Below are 15,325 nucleotides of genomic sequence, written 5' to 3' on the forward strand. Positions count from 1 at the left end.
ACCCCCAAACCTCAACCCGCATGTTTACATAAACAAATGACAAAAACAAATCAGGGATTACCCATAGTCACCCTTAATCTTACACAGCTCCCACCCCCCCCCCCCCACCCCCCAACCCCCACCCCCCCACCCCAGGCCTCCAGCTCCTCCCGTCCACTGCCTCTTGTAAAACTCCTCCCCCTACACTCGGTTCCTTCCCCCCAACATTCCACCCCGGCTAGACCACTCGGACCCTGTTCTGCCAGACTCCGATGGCCGCAGCCCCTCCCCCCACCTCACTCCCGTTCACTGGCCGGCACACACCAGCCAGCGTGGAGGCCCCCACCCGGGTCCCTTTCCCACTTGCCCGGCCCCAGGAAAGCCCAAAAATCCCCTTTTAGCACACAAACCCCACCTATCCACCTACACCCCAAAGAACTCTCATTTCGAGTGAAAGTCCCATCCCTTCCCTCGTCCAAATATATACCACCTTGGCTCCTTTAATCTCTACACCCGCGCGCAGTGATGCAAAAAAGAAGAAAATACAGTCATGAGGTTACATCGGCACATGGCCATTCCTCAGTTTGTCAGTTCTGCCACAGTCCTTCTGCTTTCGCAAACTCCTCCGCTGCTTCCGCCGTTCCAAAATAAAAGTCCCTGAGCTAGTAAGTCACCCTCAGCTTCGCTGGATATACAATGCCGCACCGCACCTTGCTAATGTACAGTGCCCTCTTCACCCGGTTGAAGGCAGCCCGCCTCCTTGCCAGCTCCACCGTAAAGTCCTGGTATACACGTATACCAGCTCCAGCCCACTGCACCACCCGCTTCTGCTTGGCCCAGCTCAGGACCTTCTCCTTCACCCTGTACTTACGGAAGCACAGAGTCACTGCCCTTGGCGGCTCACTCGCCTTTGGTACAGGCCTCCACGACCGATGAGCCCGATCCAGTTCATATCGGGAGGGGTCCTCCCCCTCCCCCAGTAGTTTTGCCAGCATCGCGGCAAAATACTCAGTCGGCTTCGGTCCTTCAACTCCTTCGGGCAGCCCCACAATCCTCAAGTTCTGTCGCCTGGATCTATTTTCCAGGTCTTCCATTTTTCCTCGCAGATCCTTGTTAGTATCCATCACCTTCCGCATCTCTTTCCCCATCGAGGCAAGTTGACCACCGTGCTGCAATAATGTCTCCTTCACTTCTTTCAGCGCCTCCCCTTGCTCTCGCACCTCCGCCACTGCGCTCCGTCCTCACCGGGGAAACCGCCTCCTCCACCAGCACACTCAAAGCCTCCCTCATCTCCTTCCTCACCGTCTCCATGCATTTCGCAATCTGCGCCAACTGCTTTTCAAATTCCACAGCCATCACCTTGGTTATTTCTTCAGCCGTAAGCAGTGCGGCCTTCCCTGGTGCTCCAGCCTCCATTTTTCCTGGTGACCCCACGGTGACCTTTCCACTCCCCGACGGACCTCCAGCTGGTTTTTTTTCTGCCGTTTTTCTGCTCACCCTCAACATTTTTCTTTGGGTTTTTTTCCCTCCTGTGTCTTCTCAGTGCCTCCTCTGTGCCTTCTCCCTTCTTCTGCCGCCTCCGTGGACCCTGGGACCGGGCTTAAAGCCCTGAAATTGCCGTTCCCGAGCGGGGGCTCTCCATTGTGCGGCCGCCTCCCGCCCGCCGTCACCGGAAGTCCCGACCCTTGCTTTTTCTGATTTATATCAATGATTTAGAAGTGGGTGTTTAGGGCAAAATCTCTAAATTTGCAGATGATATTAAGCTAGGGGAATAGTAAATTGTGAGGATAACACTGATTGACTTCAGAGGGACGGACATTGACAAGTTGACCAAATGGGCAGACACCTGGCAGATGAACGTCAATACAGCGAAATATGAGATAATGCATTTTGGTAGAAGAAACACGGGGAGACAATATAGGCTCAATGGTATAACTTTGAGGGGAGTACAGGAGCAGAGGGACCTCGGGATTCAATTCATAATTCTCTGAAGGTGGCCAGTCAAGTTGAAACAGTTGTTAAGAAGCTTTATAGCATCCTTGGGTTTATAAATAGAAGCATAGAATATAAAAGCAAGGAAGTGATGCTATACCTCTACAAATCATTGGTCAGACCACATTTGGAGTATTGTGTTCAGTTCTGGGCACCTTACTTAAGGAAGGATGTTAAAGCCCTGTAGAGAGTGCAGAGGGGATTTACTAGAATGATACCAGGAATGAGGAATTTTAGATCCAAGGAAAGATTGGGGAAATTCAGCTTCTCCTTGGAGCAGAGGAGACTGAGGCGACCTAATTGAGGTGTTCACAATTCTGAACAATATTGACAGGGTAAAGAAGGATATTCTGTTGTCACTAGTTTGTATGTCAGTGACTTGGGGGCCACCCTTTCAAGATGATCAGCAAGAGAGCTAGGACTGAGATGAGGAGAAATTTCTTTACTCCGAGATTTGTTGGGGTTTGGAATGCGCTGCCCAGGAGAGTGGTGGAGGTGGATTCTACCGGAGTTTTCAAAGAGAGCTGGTTATATATTTGAAAGTGATGAATTTAGAGGACTACGGAGATAGGGCTGGGGAATGGGACTAGCTAGGGTGCTCTGCTGGGAGCCGGTGCAGACACAATGGGTTGAATGACCTCTTTCTGTCCTGTAAATAGCATAGATACCATACAAACTAACAAAAAAAACAATTTTCTTGATCAGTATGTTTTTAACCCAGTTAGTGAAGCATTGTTAGATGAATCTAGGTAATAACCTGGACTAAATATCAGTAAGAGAACAGTTATGGAACTGTGGTCATAATATCATAAGATTTAGGTTAGCTATGGAAAAGGACAAGGAACATTCATGAATAAACAAAACTTTGAGGAGAGCCAATTTCAGTGGGGTGAGAACAGGCCTGGCCCAGGTAATCTGGAATCAAAGATCGACAGGCAAAGCTGTACTGGAATGAGAGGAGATGGTCAGGGTACATTCTCTTTAAAAAAAATAAATTTAGAGTACCCAATTCATTTTTTCCAATTATGGGGCAATTTAGTGTGGCCAATCTACCTACCCTGCACATCTTTTGGGTTGTGGGGGCGAACCCCATGCAAATACGGGAAGAATGTGCAAACTCCACACGGACAGTGACCCAGAGCCAGGGTCGAGTCTGGGACCTCGGCGCCGTGAGACAGCTGTGCTAACCACTGCACCACCGTACTGTCCTAGGGTACATTCTCAACAGGGGACAAGGTTGGGCAAGCAAAGCCAGAGCCTTTTGGCTCACAAAAGATTGATAAAGCAGAAAAAAGGTTGGATATGACCGATACAAGAGCAAAGTACTGCAGGTACATAGGTGGAATGTTGTCACCAGTAGGAAGTTCCAACATTGTGGACAAAGTGGGAAGCATGAATGTTAAGATGAAAGGGAATTTCATTGGGGCCATCCAGTTAATGGCTGGCAGCTGTGGGACCCTGCCAATATTGAGGAGTGGGTGGGGGAAGTCTCAGGTCTCGAGGTGCAGGCACCATATTTAAAGGGGAGGCAGTAGTCCTATTGTAGCAAAAGCAGAGGCGGCTAAAAGGGAGGCCAGACAAGGATGGTGTAGCACAATGTCAACTGCTAGAGCATTGGTGATATATAGGTTCAGTGATGTATCTCTGGAGGTTCTCATTTAGATGGTAACAGTGTGGAGGGAGGCCCTCTTTTTACATGATGGAAGCAGGAGGCCAGACCAAGAGGAGGATAGTAGCAAAGAGATGGTCCCCAAATGCTATTCCATCGTTGAAAGTGAATCAATGACCTGATGCAACCTAGCAAAGTGAGAAGACCTCGTAACACTATGCTGGCAGCCTTGAATCACCAAAATGTGCATCTGAATTGTGAGCATTTGGTGTCCACGAAGATATTGGCAATGACCAGTGTCATATGAGAGTACCTTTTAAGAAATGGGTGTTTAAGAAATGTACCTTTTAAGAAATGGGTGTTTATCAGTGATGATAGAGTGTGGGTGGAGCTGGGCTGTCTGTCAGCTTTTTACTTTTGTTTTAGGCTGTTTGCTGCAGGGTGTGTTTTAGTTTAGTTTTCAGTGTTGGAGCTGAAGCCAGACCAAGCAGGTGTACTGCTGTTCTCTCTGCCATCAAAAGACTATCTCTTGATCATTTAGTGAATTCAGAATTATAAATGTTCTCAGTAGTGAATGTAAACCTAATGTGCTTCTGTTAAAAGGTGTTTCTTTTGTCTTCTGGATGTTGTTTGGGAAATTATTAAGGATCACTTAGTGTTGTATTCTTTGGGGGTTGTATTTGAATTGATGGTTGCTAAGATGTTCACTGTATGTTTTAAAAAGGTTAACTTGAGTTCATAGAATAAACATTGTTTTGCTTTAAAAAATACTATTCCATTTCTGCTGCACCACGCCTGTAGAGTGGGCCGTGTGCTCCCCATAGCACAATCTATTAAAAGGTGTGGGTCAGGTGAACTCCATGATACACTTTGGGGTTCTCTAAACCCTGACCTATAACAAATTGGGGGCTCGAGGGGGATACAAGTCTATCTATTGGATTGGCTTAGTGAACTTAGACAGTGAGGGGTGAGCATATTGTGGGTGCTTTTCAGGTGTGGTTTTTTAGTTAGGGAGTGTGTTGTGAACAATGGCTCTTTCAGAGGCTCTGAAGTTTTTGGGGGTGGAGACGGTCACACGCAGTACCTTACGAACAGAGACTAAAAGCAGACTGTTAGATTTGGCAAAAACATTGCAGTTAACATTACCTGACAAAATGCGAAAAGATGAGGCAATTATGGCGGTGGCTAAGTATTTAATGTTGCCCGAGATACAGTTTGACTCATTGGAAATGGCAAAAATTCAGTTATAAATTAAACAAATGGACCATGAGAAAGAATTAAAGCAGCTTTAATACGAAAGAGCGAGAGAGGAAAAAGAAAGAGAGAGAGGAAAAAGAGAGAGAAGAAAGAAAAGCAGAAAGAATAGCCCTAGCAGAACAAAAAGAAAGAGAAAGGGAGATAGATCAGGGAAAAAGATAAAGAAAGTTTGAACTTCAGAAAATGGCCATGAAACATGACAATCAGTTAAAATTGACAGACGTAAAGGGAAAAGTACAGTTGGATGATAGTGATGAGGATAGTGAGAAAGAACGTCATAGTCGAAGGCTTGGTGGGGATCTATTTAAATATGTCCAAGCATTGCCAAGGTTTGACGAGAAGGAGGTGGAAGTCTTTTTCATTTCATTTGAGAAGATAGCTAAACAAATGAAATGGCCGCAGGACATTTGGGTATTACTGATTCTAACAAAGCTGGTAGGTAGGGCTAGTGAAGTGTTTGCATCACTACCAGAGGAGGTATCTGGGACGTATGAGCAGGTGAAAAAAATCCATCTTAGGTGCATATGACTAGTGCCTGAAGCCTACAGACAAAGGTTTAGAAATTTAAGGAAAGAATTTGGTCAAACATACATGGAGTTTGAAAGGATCAAACAGAGTAATTTTGATAGGTGGATAAAGGCTTTGAAACTAGACCAAACATATGAAGCTCTCAGAGAAATTATGCTTTTGGAGGAGTTAAAAAATTCAATTCCTGATGTAGTGAGAATTCATGTGGAAGAGCAGAGGGTTAAAACTGCGAGGTTAGCAGCAGAAATGGCAGATGATTATGAATTAGTTCATAAATCAAAGCTTGGTTTCCGAAATCAGTTTTAGCCTGTGAGGGATAGAAACTGGGAACATGAGAAATACTCAAGTGGTAAAAGTAAAGGTGATCTGATGGGAGATAATAAGGAGAGTGTACCTCAGATTAAAAATAAATCCAGGAGGGTGGAAGAGACATGAAAAGTTTCAAATGTTTTCACTATAATAAACTAGGCCATGTAAAGTCACAGTGTTGGTGGTTGAAGTAAAGCACTGGGAAGGCTGATGTGGTAAAACAGGATAAGACAGTGGGGTTTGTGAAAGTGGTAAAGGAAAGCCCAAGTGAAGCGAAGGAGGTGCAAAAGATTGTACAGCCTGATCAAGATGTGATTGATAAGAAGGTGCCAGATCTCTTTAAAGAATTTACTTGTGTGGGTAAAGTTTACTCATGTGTATCAGGAGAAGCAGGTAAAGAAGTCACAATTTTAAGAGCTACGGGAGCTCGTCAATCTTTAATGGTAAGAGATGAGGAGTTATGTAGTTTGGGAAGAATGTTGGCAGAAAAGATGGTAATATGTGGAATTCAGGGTGAGAGGAGTACTGTTCCATTATATAAGGTAAGGTTGGAAAGTCCAGTGAAGAGTGGTGAAGTGGGAGTAAGTGTAATAGAGACCTATCTTGTACAGGAATACAGTTTATCTCGGGTAATGATACAGTTGGATCGCAGGTGGGAGTGATGCCTACTGTGGTTGATAAGCCAGTGGAAAATCAGACAACTGAAGTGTTGAAGGACGAATATCCTGGGGGTTTTCCAGATTGTGTTGTAACAAGGTCGCAAAGTCACAGGTTAAGACAAGAGGAGAAATCAAAGAGTGAAGATGAAGTTGAAGTGCAATTATCAGAAACGATTTTTGATCAGATGGTTGAAAAAGAACAAGAACAGGTGGTGGGGGAGGCGGATATTTTTTAGTTCAGGAAAATTGGCGGAGTTACAACGGAAAGATATAGAAATAAAACGGATGTATCAGAAAGCATATATGGAAGAGGAATCTGAGTGTATACCAGAGTGTTATTACTGTAAAAGTAATGCCTTGATGAGAAAATGGAGACCTTTACATATGCAGGGGAAGAAAAGTGGGCAGAGGTTCATCAAGTAGTATTGCAGGTAGGGTATAGAAAGGAGGTGTTGCGAGTTGCACATGAGGTACCAGTGGGAGGTCATTTGGGAATAAGGAAAACTTAAGCTAAAATCCAAAAACATTTTTATTGGCCTGGACTACATAAAGATGTAGTTAAATTTTGGCAATCATGTCACACATGTCAAATGATAGGGAAACCGCAAGCAGTGATAAAACCAGTGCCCTTAATACCCATTCCAGCATTTGATGAAGCTTTTACAAGGGTCCTAATTGATTGCGTAGGACCGCTTCCTAAAACAAAAAGTGGGAATCAATATCTTTTGACAATAATGGATGTGTCTGCTAGGTTTCCAGAGGCCATTCCAGTATGTAATATTACAGCTAAAAAGATTGTGGAGGAGTTACTTAAATTCTTTACTAGATATGGATTACCCACAGAAATACAATCGGATCAAGGATCAAATTTTACCTCAAGGTTATTCAAAGAAGTTATGGATAGCTTAGGAATAAAACAATTTAAATCAACTGCGTACCATCCAGAATCGCAGGGAGCGTTAGAAAGGTGGCATTAGACATTAAAGACAATGTTGAGCGCTTATTGTCAAGATTATCCAGAGGAATTGGATAAAGGAATTCCATTCGTACTGTTTGCAATTAGAGATGCACCTAATGACTCAACCAAATTTAGTCCTTTTGAACTAATTTTTGGTCATGAGGTAAGAGGACCACTTAAGTTGATTAAGGAAAAATTGGTGAGTGAGAAATCAGAAATTACATTATTGGATTACGTGTCAAATTTTAGGGAACGATTAAATAGAGCAGGTGAATTGGCTAAACAACATTTAAAAGTTGCACAAAATGTGATTAAGCGGGTCATGGACAAGAAATCCAAAGTTCGTAGTTTTGCCAGTGGAGATAAAGTTTTAGTGTTGTTACCAGTGGTAGGTGAGCCTTTAAAAGCTAGGTTTTGTGGACCGCATCAGATTGAAAGGAAATTAAGTGAAGTGAATTATGTGGTAAAAACACCAGATAGAAGGAAGATTCACCGAGTGTGTCATGTGAATATGCTTAAAAGGTACTTTGAAAGTGAGGAGAGAAAAAGGAGGAGGTTTTAATGATTCTAACTCAAAGTGACGAACCAAATCCAGATGACTGTGAATTTGACATATCTCAAATTAAATTGGAAAACGAGGATGTTCTTAAAAATTGGGATACATTGTTGAGTTACCTTCCAGAGGAAAAACAAACTGACCTGAAAGAGTTATTGATATCACGTGGGCAAGTTTGTAGAGATAAATTTGGAAGTACCAAAATGGCTATACATAATGTAGATGTGGGAAATGCTGTTCCAATCAAACAACATCCATACAGACTTAACCCTTTAAAATTGGCACAGGTTAACAAAGAGATTGAGAGTATGCTTAAAAATGGCATAATTGAAGTGGGTTGCAGCCAATGGAGCTCACCCATAGTGATGGTACCAAAACCAGACGGTACCCAACGGTTGTGTGTGGACTGTAGAAAGGTTAATGCAGTTACAAGAACGGACTCTTATCCTATCCCACGATTGGAGGATTGCATTGAGAAAGTGGGACAATCAGCTTTTATTTCCAAACTGGATTTACTTTAAGGTTACTGGCAGGTACCTTTATCCGAAAGGGTGAAGGAAATTTCAGCTTTTGTGATTCCAGATGGTATATACCAATTCAAAGTTATGCCATTTGGCATGAAAAACACACCAGCCACATTTCAACGGTTAACTAACAAAGTTGTTTCAGGATTACCCAATTGTGAATCGACGATCTGGTAATTTTCAGCCAGATATGGACAGAGCATTTGAAACATCTGATGGAGTTATTCGATCGACTTCAGGAGGCGGGTTTGGTGATAAAAACCTAGCCAAAAGTGAATTTGGAAAAGCCCAAGTCACTTTCCTTGACCATACAATCGGACAGGGTCGAATGATCCCACGGGATGTGAAAACAACAGTTATTGAGGAGTTTCCGATATCCTCAAGACGGAGGGAAATAATGAGATTTCTTGGCATGAGTGGATTTGATCGAACATTGATGAAAAATGTTTGTACCGTGGTTGCTCCACTGATGGACTTGCTGAAGAAACGTCGAAATTTCAGTGGACAGCGGACTTTCAACAGGCATTTGATGGCCTGAAAGCTGTGATAACCAATGCTCTTGTGTTGGAGAATTACAAGGGACTCTGTGATCAGATTGAACTAAAGTATCTGACTTTAAAGAGAAATGTCACAGCATAGAGAAATGGACGGATCGTGCAGAGACCTTCTTGTTCAAAGAGACTGTCAATCGAGAAGGATTTCAGTTGGAGAAAGAAGAAAAATATACCTGTTTGCGTGTGTTTTTTAAAACGAAAAAGTATATTTACTGTGTATTTATTAAAGGATAGTGAAAAGGTGAAAAATGAAACCGTCTTGAAGATGATGGTTTCTTTTTTTTCTTGGGGGGAGGTGTCATGTGAGAGTACCTTTAAGAAATGGGTGTTTAAGAAATGTATCTTTAAGAAATGGGTGTTTATCAGTGATGTTAGAGTGTGGGTGGAGCTGGGCTGTCTCAGCTTTTTACTTTCATTTTAGGCTAGTTGCTGCAGCATGTGTTTTAGTTTCGTTTTCAGTGTTGGAGCTGAAGCCAGACCAAGCAGGTGTACTGCTGTTCTCTCTGCCATCTTAAAGATTATCTCTTGATCATTTAGTGAATTCAGAATTATAAATGTTCTCAGTAGTGAATGTAAACCTAATGTGCTTCTGTTAAAAGGTGTTTCTTTTGTCTTCTGGATGTTGTTTGGGACGTTATTAAGGATTACTTAGTGTTGTATTCTTTGGGAGTTGTATTTGAATTGATGGTTGCTAAGATATTCACTGCATGAATTGAAAAGGTTAACTTGAGTTCATAGAATAAACATTATTATGCTTTTAAAAACGTTTCCATATCTGCTGGACCACACCTGGAGAGTGGCACATGTGCTCCCCATAGCACAATCTATTAAATGATGTGGGTCAGGTGAACTCCATGATACACTTTGGGGTTCTCTAAACCCTGGCCCATAACACCAGGTGCCAGTGTCCACTGTCAGATGAATAGAAACCTCTCCGTGGAGAACTCTGGTCTGTCAGAGTTTTCCACTACATGACTGACACTGGATGACTGAATCCAGCAGGCAACCCTGTGGTGCAATGATGGACCTTCCATCAACATGGGTTAGTGAGACGCAAGTGGGAGGAGGAGCTGGGAGGAGTGATATAGGATGATCTGTGGGCGGACGCATTGAGTAGAGTCAACGCGTCCGCAACATGTGCCAGGCTCAGCCTGATACAATTTAAGGTCATTCACCGGGCTCACATGACAGTGGCCCGGATTAGCAGATTCTTTGGGATGGAAGACAGGTGTGCAAAATGTGTGGGAGGACCAGCGAACCATGTCCACATGTTATGGGCATGTCCGAAGCTTAGGTGGACTTTGGCAGGGGTTTGCAGATGTCATGTCCAGGGTGCTAAAAACAAGGGTGGCGCTGAGTCCAGAGATGGCGATTTTCGGGGTGTCGGAAGACCCGGGAATCCAGGAGGAGAAGGAGGCAGACGTTCTAGCTTTTGCTTCCCTGGTAGCCCAGAGACGGATACTATTAGTTTGGAGGGACTCAAAGCCCCCGAAGTCGGAGACCTGGCTATCGGACATGGCTAGCTTTCTCTGTTTGGAGAAAATCAAGTTCGCCTTGAGAGGGTCACTGTTAGGGTTCGCCCGGAGGTGGCAACCGTTCATCGACTTCTTCGTGAAAAATTAATCGTCAGCAGCAGAAAGGGGGGGGGGGGGGGGGGGGGGGGGTTTAGTTTAGCTTCGAGTAGGGGCTTAATAAAGGTGGGACCTGTAAGGGAGGGAGACTGCTTTTGCACTTTTGCACCCGTTTATAGTTTCATGTACATTGGTCATTGTGTTGTTGTAATAATACCAAAAAATACCTCAATAAAATGTTTATTAAAAGAAAACATGGGTTAGTAGCGGGCGGCACGGTGGCGCTGTGGTTAGCACTGCTGCCTCATGGCACCGAGGACCCAGATGCGATCCCGGCCCCGGGTCAGTGTCCATGTGGAGTTTCCACATTCTTCCCATGCCTGCATGGGTCTCACCGCCACAACCCAAAAAGATGTGCAGGATAGGTGAATTGGCCACGCTAAATTGCCGCTAATTGGAAAAAAAAAAGAATTGGATACTCTAGAAAGGCATAGCTAAGGGGACAAGTGACAATATGAATTTCTGTGATTGCAGAAGAGAGCACACAGCACCAGAGAAAGGCAACAGATTGGAGGACGTCTGCCATTTCTCACTGTACTGATTGACAGAAGAGAAGGTATTGTAACGAGACAGCTAGGAAGCAGGGCAGGTCGGGAGCCCCGGGACAGCCCTTCTGGTGAGCAATAAGTAGTGCTCCTGTGCTCATCATTGAACTCCAGGGAGCTCCAGTTGAAGGGTAGTCAGAAGGAGGTGCTGGAATGCACAATTCCCACACATTGCTCGTCTCTCACAAGTCAATTAGAAGATAAAGCAGCAGCCATGCTGGTGAAAGTATTTTGCACCTCAGAGGAGGAGGAAACATCTGAGGAGGCAGCATCACAACATCCCAGTGCACTCTCCACCAGTGGAGATACTCTCATGTCAATGGGTGTTGAAGTGGGCTTAGGCATGGCAGCATCATCTAGTGAACACAAAACAAACAATATTTAAATAACTCTAACTCTAATTTCAATGCATGTAACTTAAATAATGCAGCAGTTCTGCAATAAACAAATATTACCTATAACTTCCAGAAGATTTTTTGTCAGTTCTTCACATGAATTGCTTGGAGAACTATTTTCCTGTGCTTCTAGACAGGTATAATTGTTGGTTTCTTGTGAAGGACTTGAGAAAAGGGAAATGCAATTTTTTAAAATTTAAAATAAAATATAAGAAAAATAATAATTTGAGTTCCTTAAATTTGGTTTCTGCTTTGCCCACAGCACTGAGACTACACTAATTAAGATCACAAAAAGCAGGCTGAATTTTCCCAGCTCTTTGGAGACAGGCTATGAGGTGGACATGCTGGCAACATAGCAACGGGAAGGCTTCAGGAGGGGAGCCTGATTGATGTCTTTCTTCCATCATAGCATATTACCAATGGTGGGAACATTAGTGGCACAGTGGCACTTGAGTGCTCAATTAAAAGTCACTTCCTGGGGGTGGCGCAGCGGTTAGCACTGCTGTTTACAGCACTGAGGACCTGGGTTCGATCCCGGCCCTGGGTCACTGTCCGTGTGGAGTTTGCACATTCTCCCCGTGTCTGCGTGGATTTCACCCTCACAACCCAAAGATGTGCAGGTTAGGTAAATTGCCCCAAAATTGGACAAAAATTAATTGGGTACTCTAAATTTTTTTAAAAAGCCACTTCCCACTGTCATGGGAATATAGCCTGCATCAGAGGGCCCACCGCCCATATGGAAAGACTTCCAGGTAAACTGCTCCCCGGCAGACACTTTGCTGGTTTCCTGGGGTAGGAGTGTGCTTGGATGCTCTCAATAAACATTGCGCAGGTCAAAGAGACACAGCCTGAGTGAGTAAGACACATCCAGAGTGGGAATTTGAAACTTGGTAATTTGGTGCAGTGAGGTAACCAGGAAAGGTAAGTGGTTAATCTAATTCTGCTGTTTTTCAGTTAAAAGTGCAGTGTAGATTAGAGTCTGATTGGCTGAAGCTGCCCCCACCCTAATTGCTGAGAGGCAGTTATCTGGCAGTCACCTGAGGCCTGTTTAGGGGCACAAAGGTACACATTGCATTCTTCTCTTTGAAGTTTTAGTGTGAGTCATCCTGAAGTCTGTATAAAAGACAGACAGAAAGCACACTCAGTAAGCGTTGCACAGGTCAAAGAGACACAGCCTGAGTGAGTAAGACACATCCAGAGTGGGAATTTGAAACTTGGTAATTTGGTGCAGTGAGGTAACCAGGAAAGTTTTGGGAGCTGTTCGGAGGAGGAGGAGCAGTCTCTGTGTGAGTATAAAAACCTACTTTAACCCGGGGATCGTGGCCTAGTTTCGGGAGTCGTTCGGAGGAGGAGCAGTCTCTGTGTGAGTATAAAAACCTAACGGTAACTTCCCGTTTTCCACTTTTTTTCCCTCAAAATTGACGTCAGAAGGAAGCTGTGATCTGATTGGTTGATGGCAAATCTGCCCCAAATTTAAAAAAAAACACAGCTAAACTCGTAAACTTAAATTAAACTAATTAATTAATTAGAGATGGCTGGTCAGGTGATGTGCTTGAGCTGCTTGATGTGGGAGCTGGCAGATCCCATTGCGAGCTGCAGCGACCACGTCTGCAGTAAGTGTTGGCTGCTCGAAGAGTTCCGGCTCAGAGTTAATGCGCTGGAGTCTGAGCTTCAAACACTGAGGCACATCCGGGAGGGGGAGACTTACCTGGACACTGTGTTTCAGGAGGCAGTCACACCTGTCAGAGTAAGTAGTTTAAATCCTGCCAGTTGCCAGGGACAGCAGGGTGTGACTGCAAGTCAGGCAGGCAAAGGGAACCAGCAGTCAGGAACTCAGGAGCCTCAGCCCTTGACCCTGTCCAACAGGTACGAGGCCCTTGCTCCCTGTGTGCATGGCGAACAGGGCTGCAGGAAGGATGAGTCAGCTGACCAAGGCACCATGGTTCAGCAGGCCATTCAAGGGGAGGGAGTAAATAGGCAAGTTGTAGTTGTAGGGGATTCTATTTTCAGGGGGATAGATAGTATCCTTTGTGAGCAGGATAAAGAGTCCTGCATTGTATGTTACCTGCCCGGTGCTAGGGTGCGAGACATCTCTGACTGGCTTGAAAGGATACTGGACAGGCAGGGGGAGGATCCAGTTGTTGTGGTCCATGTCGTTACTAACAACATAGGCAAGTCTAGGAAAGAGGACTTGTTTAGAGATTATAAAGAGCTAGGATTCAAATTTAAAAAACAGGTCCTCAAGGGTCATAATCTCCGGATTACTGCCCGAGCCACGTGCAAATTAGCATAGGGAGGCAAGAATAAGGGAAGTTAACACGTGGCTGAAAGAGTGGTGTGGGAAAGAGGGGTTCCTTTTCATGGGACACTGTCATCAGTTTTGGGACGGGGGGGACCTATACCGTTGGGATGGTCTCCACCTGAACCGAGCTGGGACCAGTGTTCTGGCGAAAAGAGTAAATAGGGTGGTCAATAGGACTTTAAACTAGAGATTTGGGGGGGGAAGGGAAAGTCAGGGAACCAAGAGGTGAAGTAATCAGTGGGAAGCGTAGCTGCTTAGGAATACAAAAAAGCACGAAAAGACAGAACTCAGGAGAGGTTACGATAGTCCCCATCTCTCAAAATATGACACAGTGTATGGAAAGGCTCAGTAAACCAAGGTCCACCACACTAAGAAAACAAAAAGGGACGGTCAATAGAGAATTAAAGGTGCTATATTTAAATGCGCGCAGTGTACGGAACAAGGTAGATGAGCTTGTGGCCCAGATTGTGACTGGCAGGTATGATGTGGTAGGCATCACAGAGACGTGGTTGCAAGGGGTTCAGGACTGGCATTTAAACATCCAGGGATTCACAACCTATCGAAAAGACAAAGAGGTGGGCAGAGGGGGCGGGGTTGCCTTGTTAATTAGGAATGAAATTAAATCAATAGCACTAAACGACATAGCGTCAGTTGATGTGGAGTCTGTGTGGGTAGAGTTGAGGAACCACAAAGGCAAAAAAACCATAATGGGAGTTATGTACAGGCCTCCTAACTGGTCAGGACCAGGGGCACAAAATGCACCACAAAATAGAAAGGGCATGTCAGAAAGGCAAGGTCACAGTGATCATGGGGGACTTCAATATGCAGGTGGACTGGGTAAATAATGTTGCCAGTGGACCCAAAGAAAGGGAATTCATTGAATGTTTACAGGAGGGCTTTTTGGAACAGCTTGTGATGGAGCCCACGAGGGAACAGGCCATTCTGGACTTAGTGTTATGTAATGAGCCAGACTCGATAAAAGATCTTAAAGTAAGGGAAACACTTAGGAGGCAGTGATCATAATATGGTAGAATTCAGTCTGCAATTTGAAAGAAAGAAGGTAGAATCAGATGTAAAGGTGTTACAGTTAAATAAAGGTAACTACAGGGGCATGAGGGAGGAACTGATGAAAATCGACTGGGAGCAGAGCCTAGTGGGAAAGACAGTAGAAGAGCAATGGCAGGAATTTCTGGGAGTAATTGAGGACACAGTACAGAGATTCATCCCAAAGAAAAGAAAGGTTATCAGAGGGGGGTTTGTCATAGCTGACAAAGGAAGTCAGGGAATGCATCAAAGCAAAAGAGAAAGCCTAGAATGTGACAAAGAGTAGTGGGAAGTCAGAAGATTGGGAAGGCTACAAAAACAAACAGAGGATAACAAAGAGAGAAATAAAGAAAGAGAGGATCAAATATGAAGGTACGCTAGCCAGTAACATTAGGAATGATAGTAAAAATTTCTTTAAATACATTAAAAACAAACGGGAGGCAAAAGTAGACATTGGGCCGCTCCAAAATGATGCTGGTAATC

At 44.3% G+C, this 15,325-nt stretch overlaps 1 protein-coding gene across 1 annotated transcript in view; it reads right to left on the minus strand.

Annotated features, from left to right (window-relative positions):
- Nucleotides 1-15,325, minus strand: part of LOC140388558 (uncharacterized protein C3orf62 homolog) — a 38,309-nt gene that overhangs the window by 14,333 nt on the left and 8,651 nt on the right. The window contains exon 2 of the mRNA XM_072472956.1: nucleotides 11,557-11,660. Coding sequence (XP_072329057.1) covers nucleotides 11,557-11,660 — 104 coding nt within the window. The remainder of the gene's footprint in view (nucleotides 1-11,556; nucleotides 11,661-15,325) is intronic.

This window comes from Scyliorhinus torazame, chromosome 13 (assembly GCF_047496885.1).
Source record: "Scyliorhinus torazame isolate Kashiwa2021f chromosome 13, sScyTor2.1, whole genome shotgun sequence".
Classification (NCBI taxonomy): Eukaryota; Metazoa; Chordata; class Chondrichthyes; order Carcharhiniformes; family Scyliorhinidae; genus Scyliorhinus; species Scyliorhinus torazame.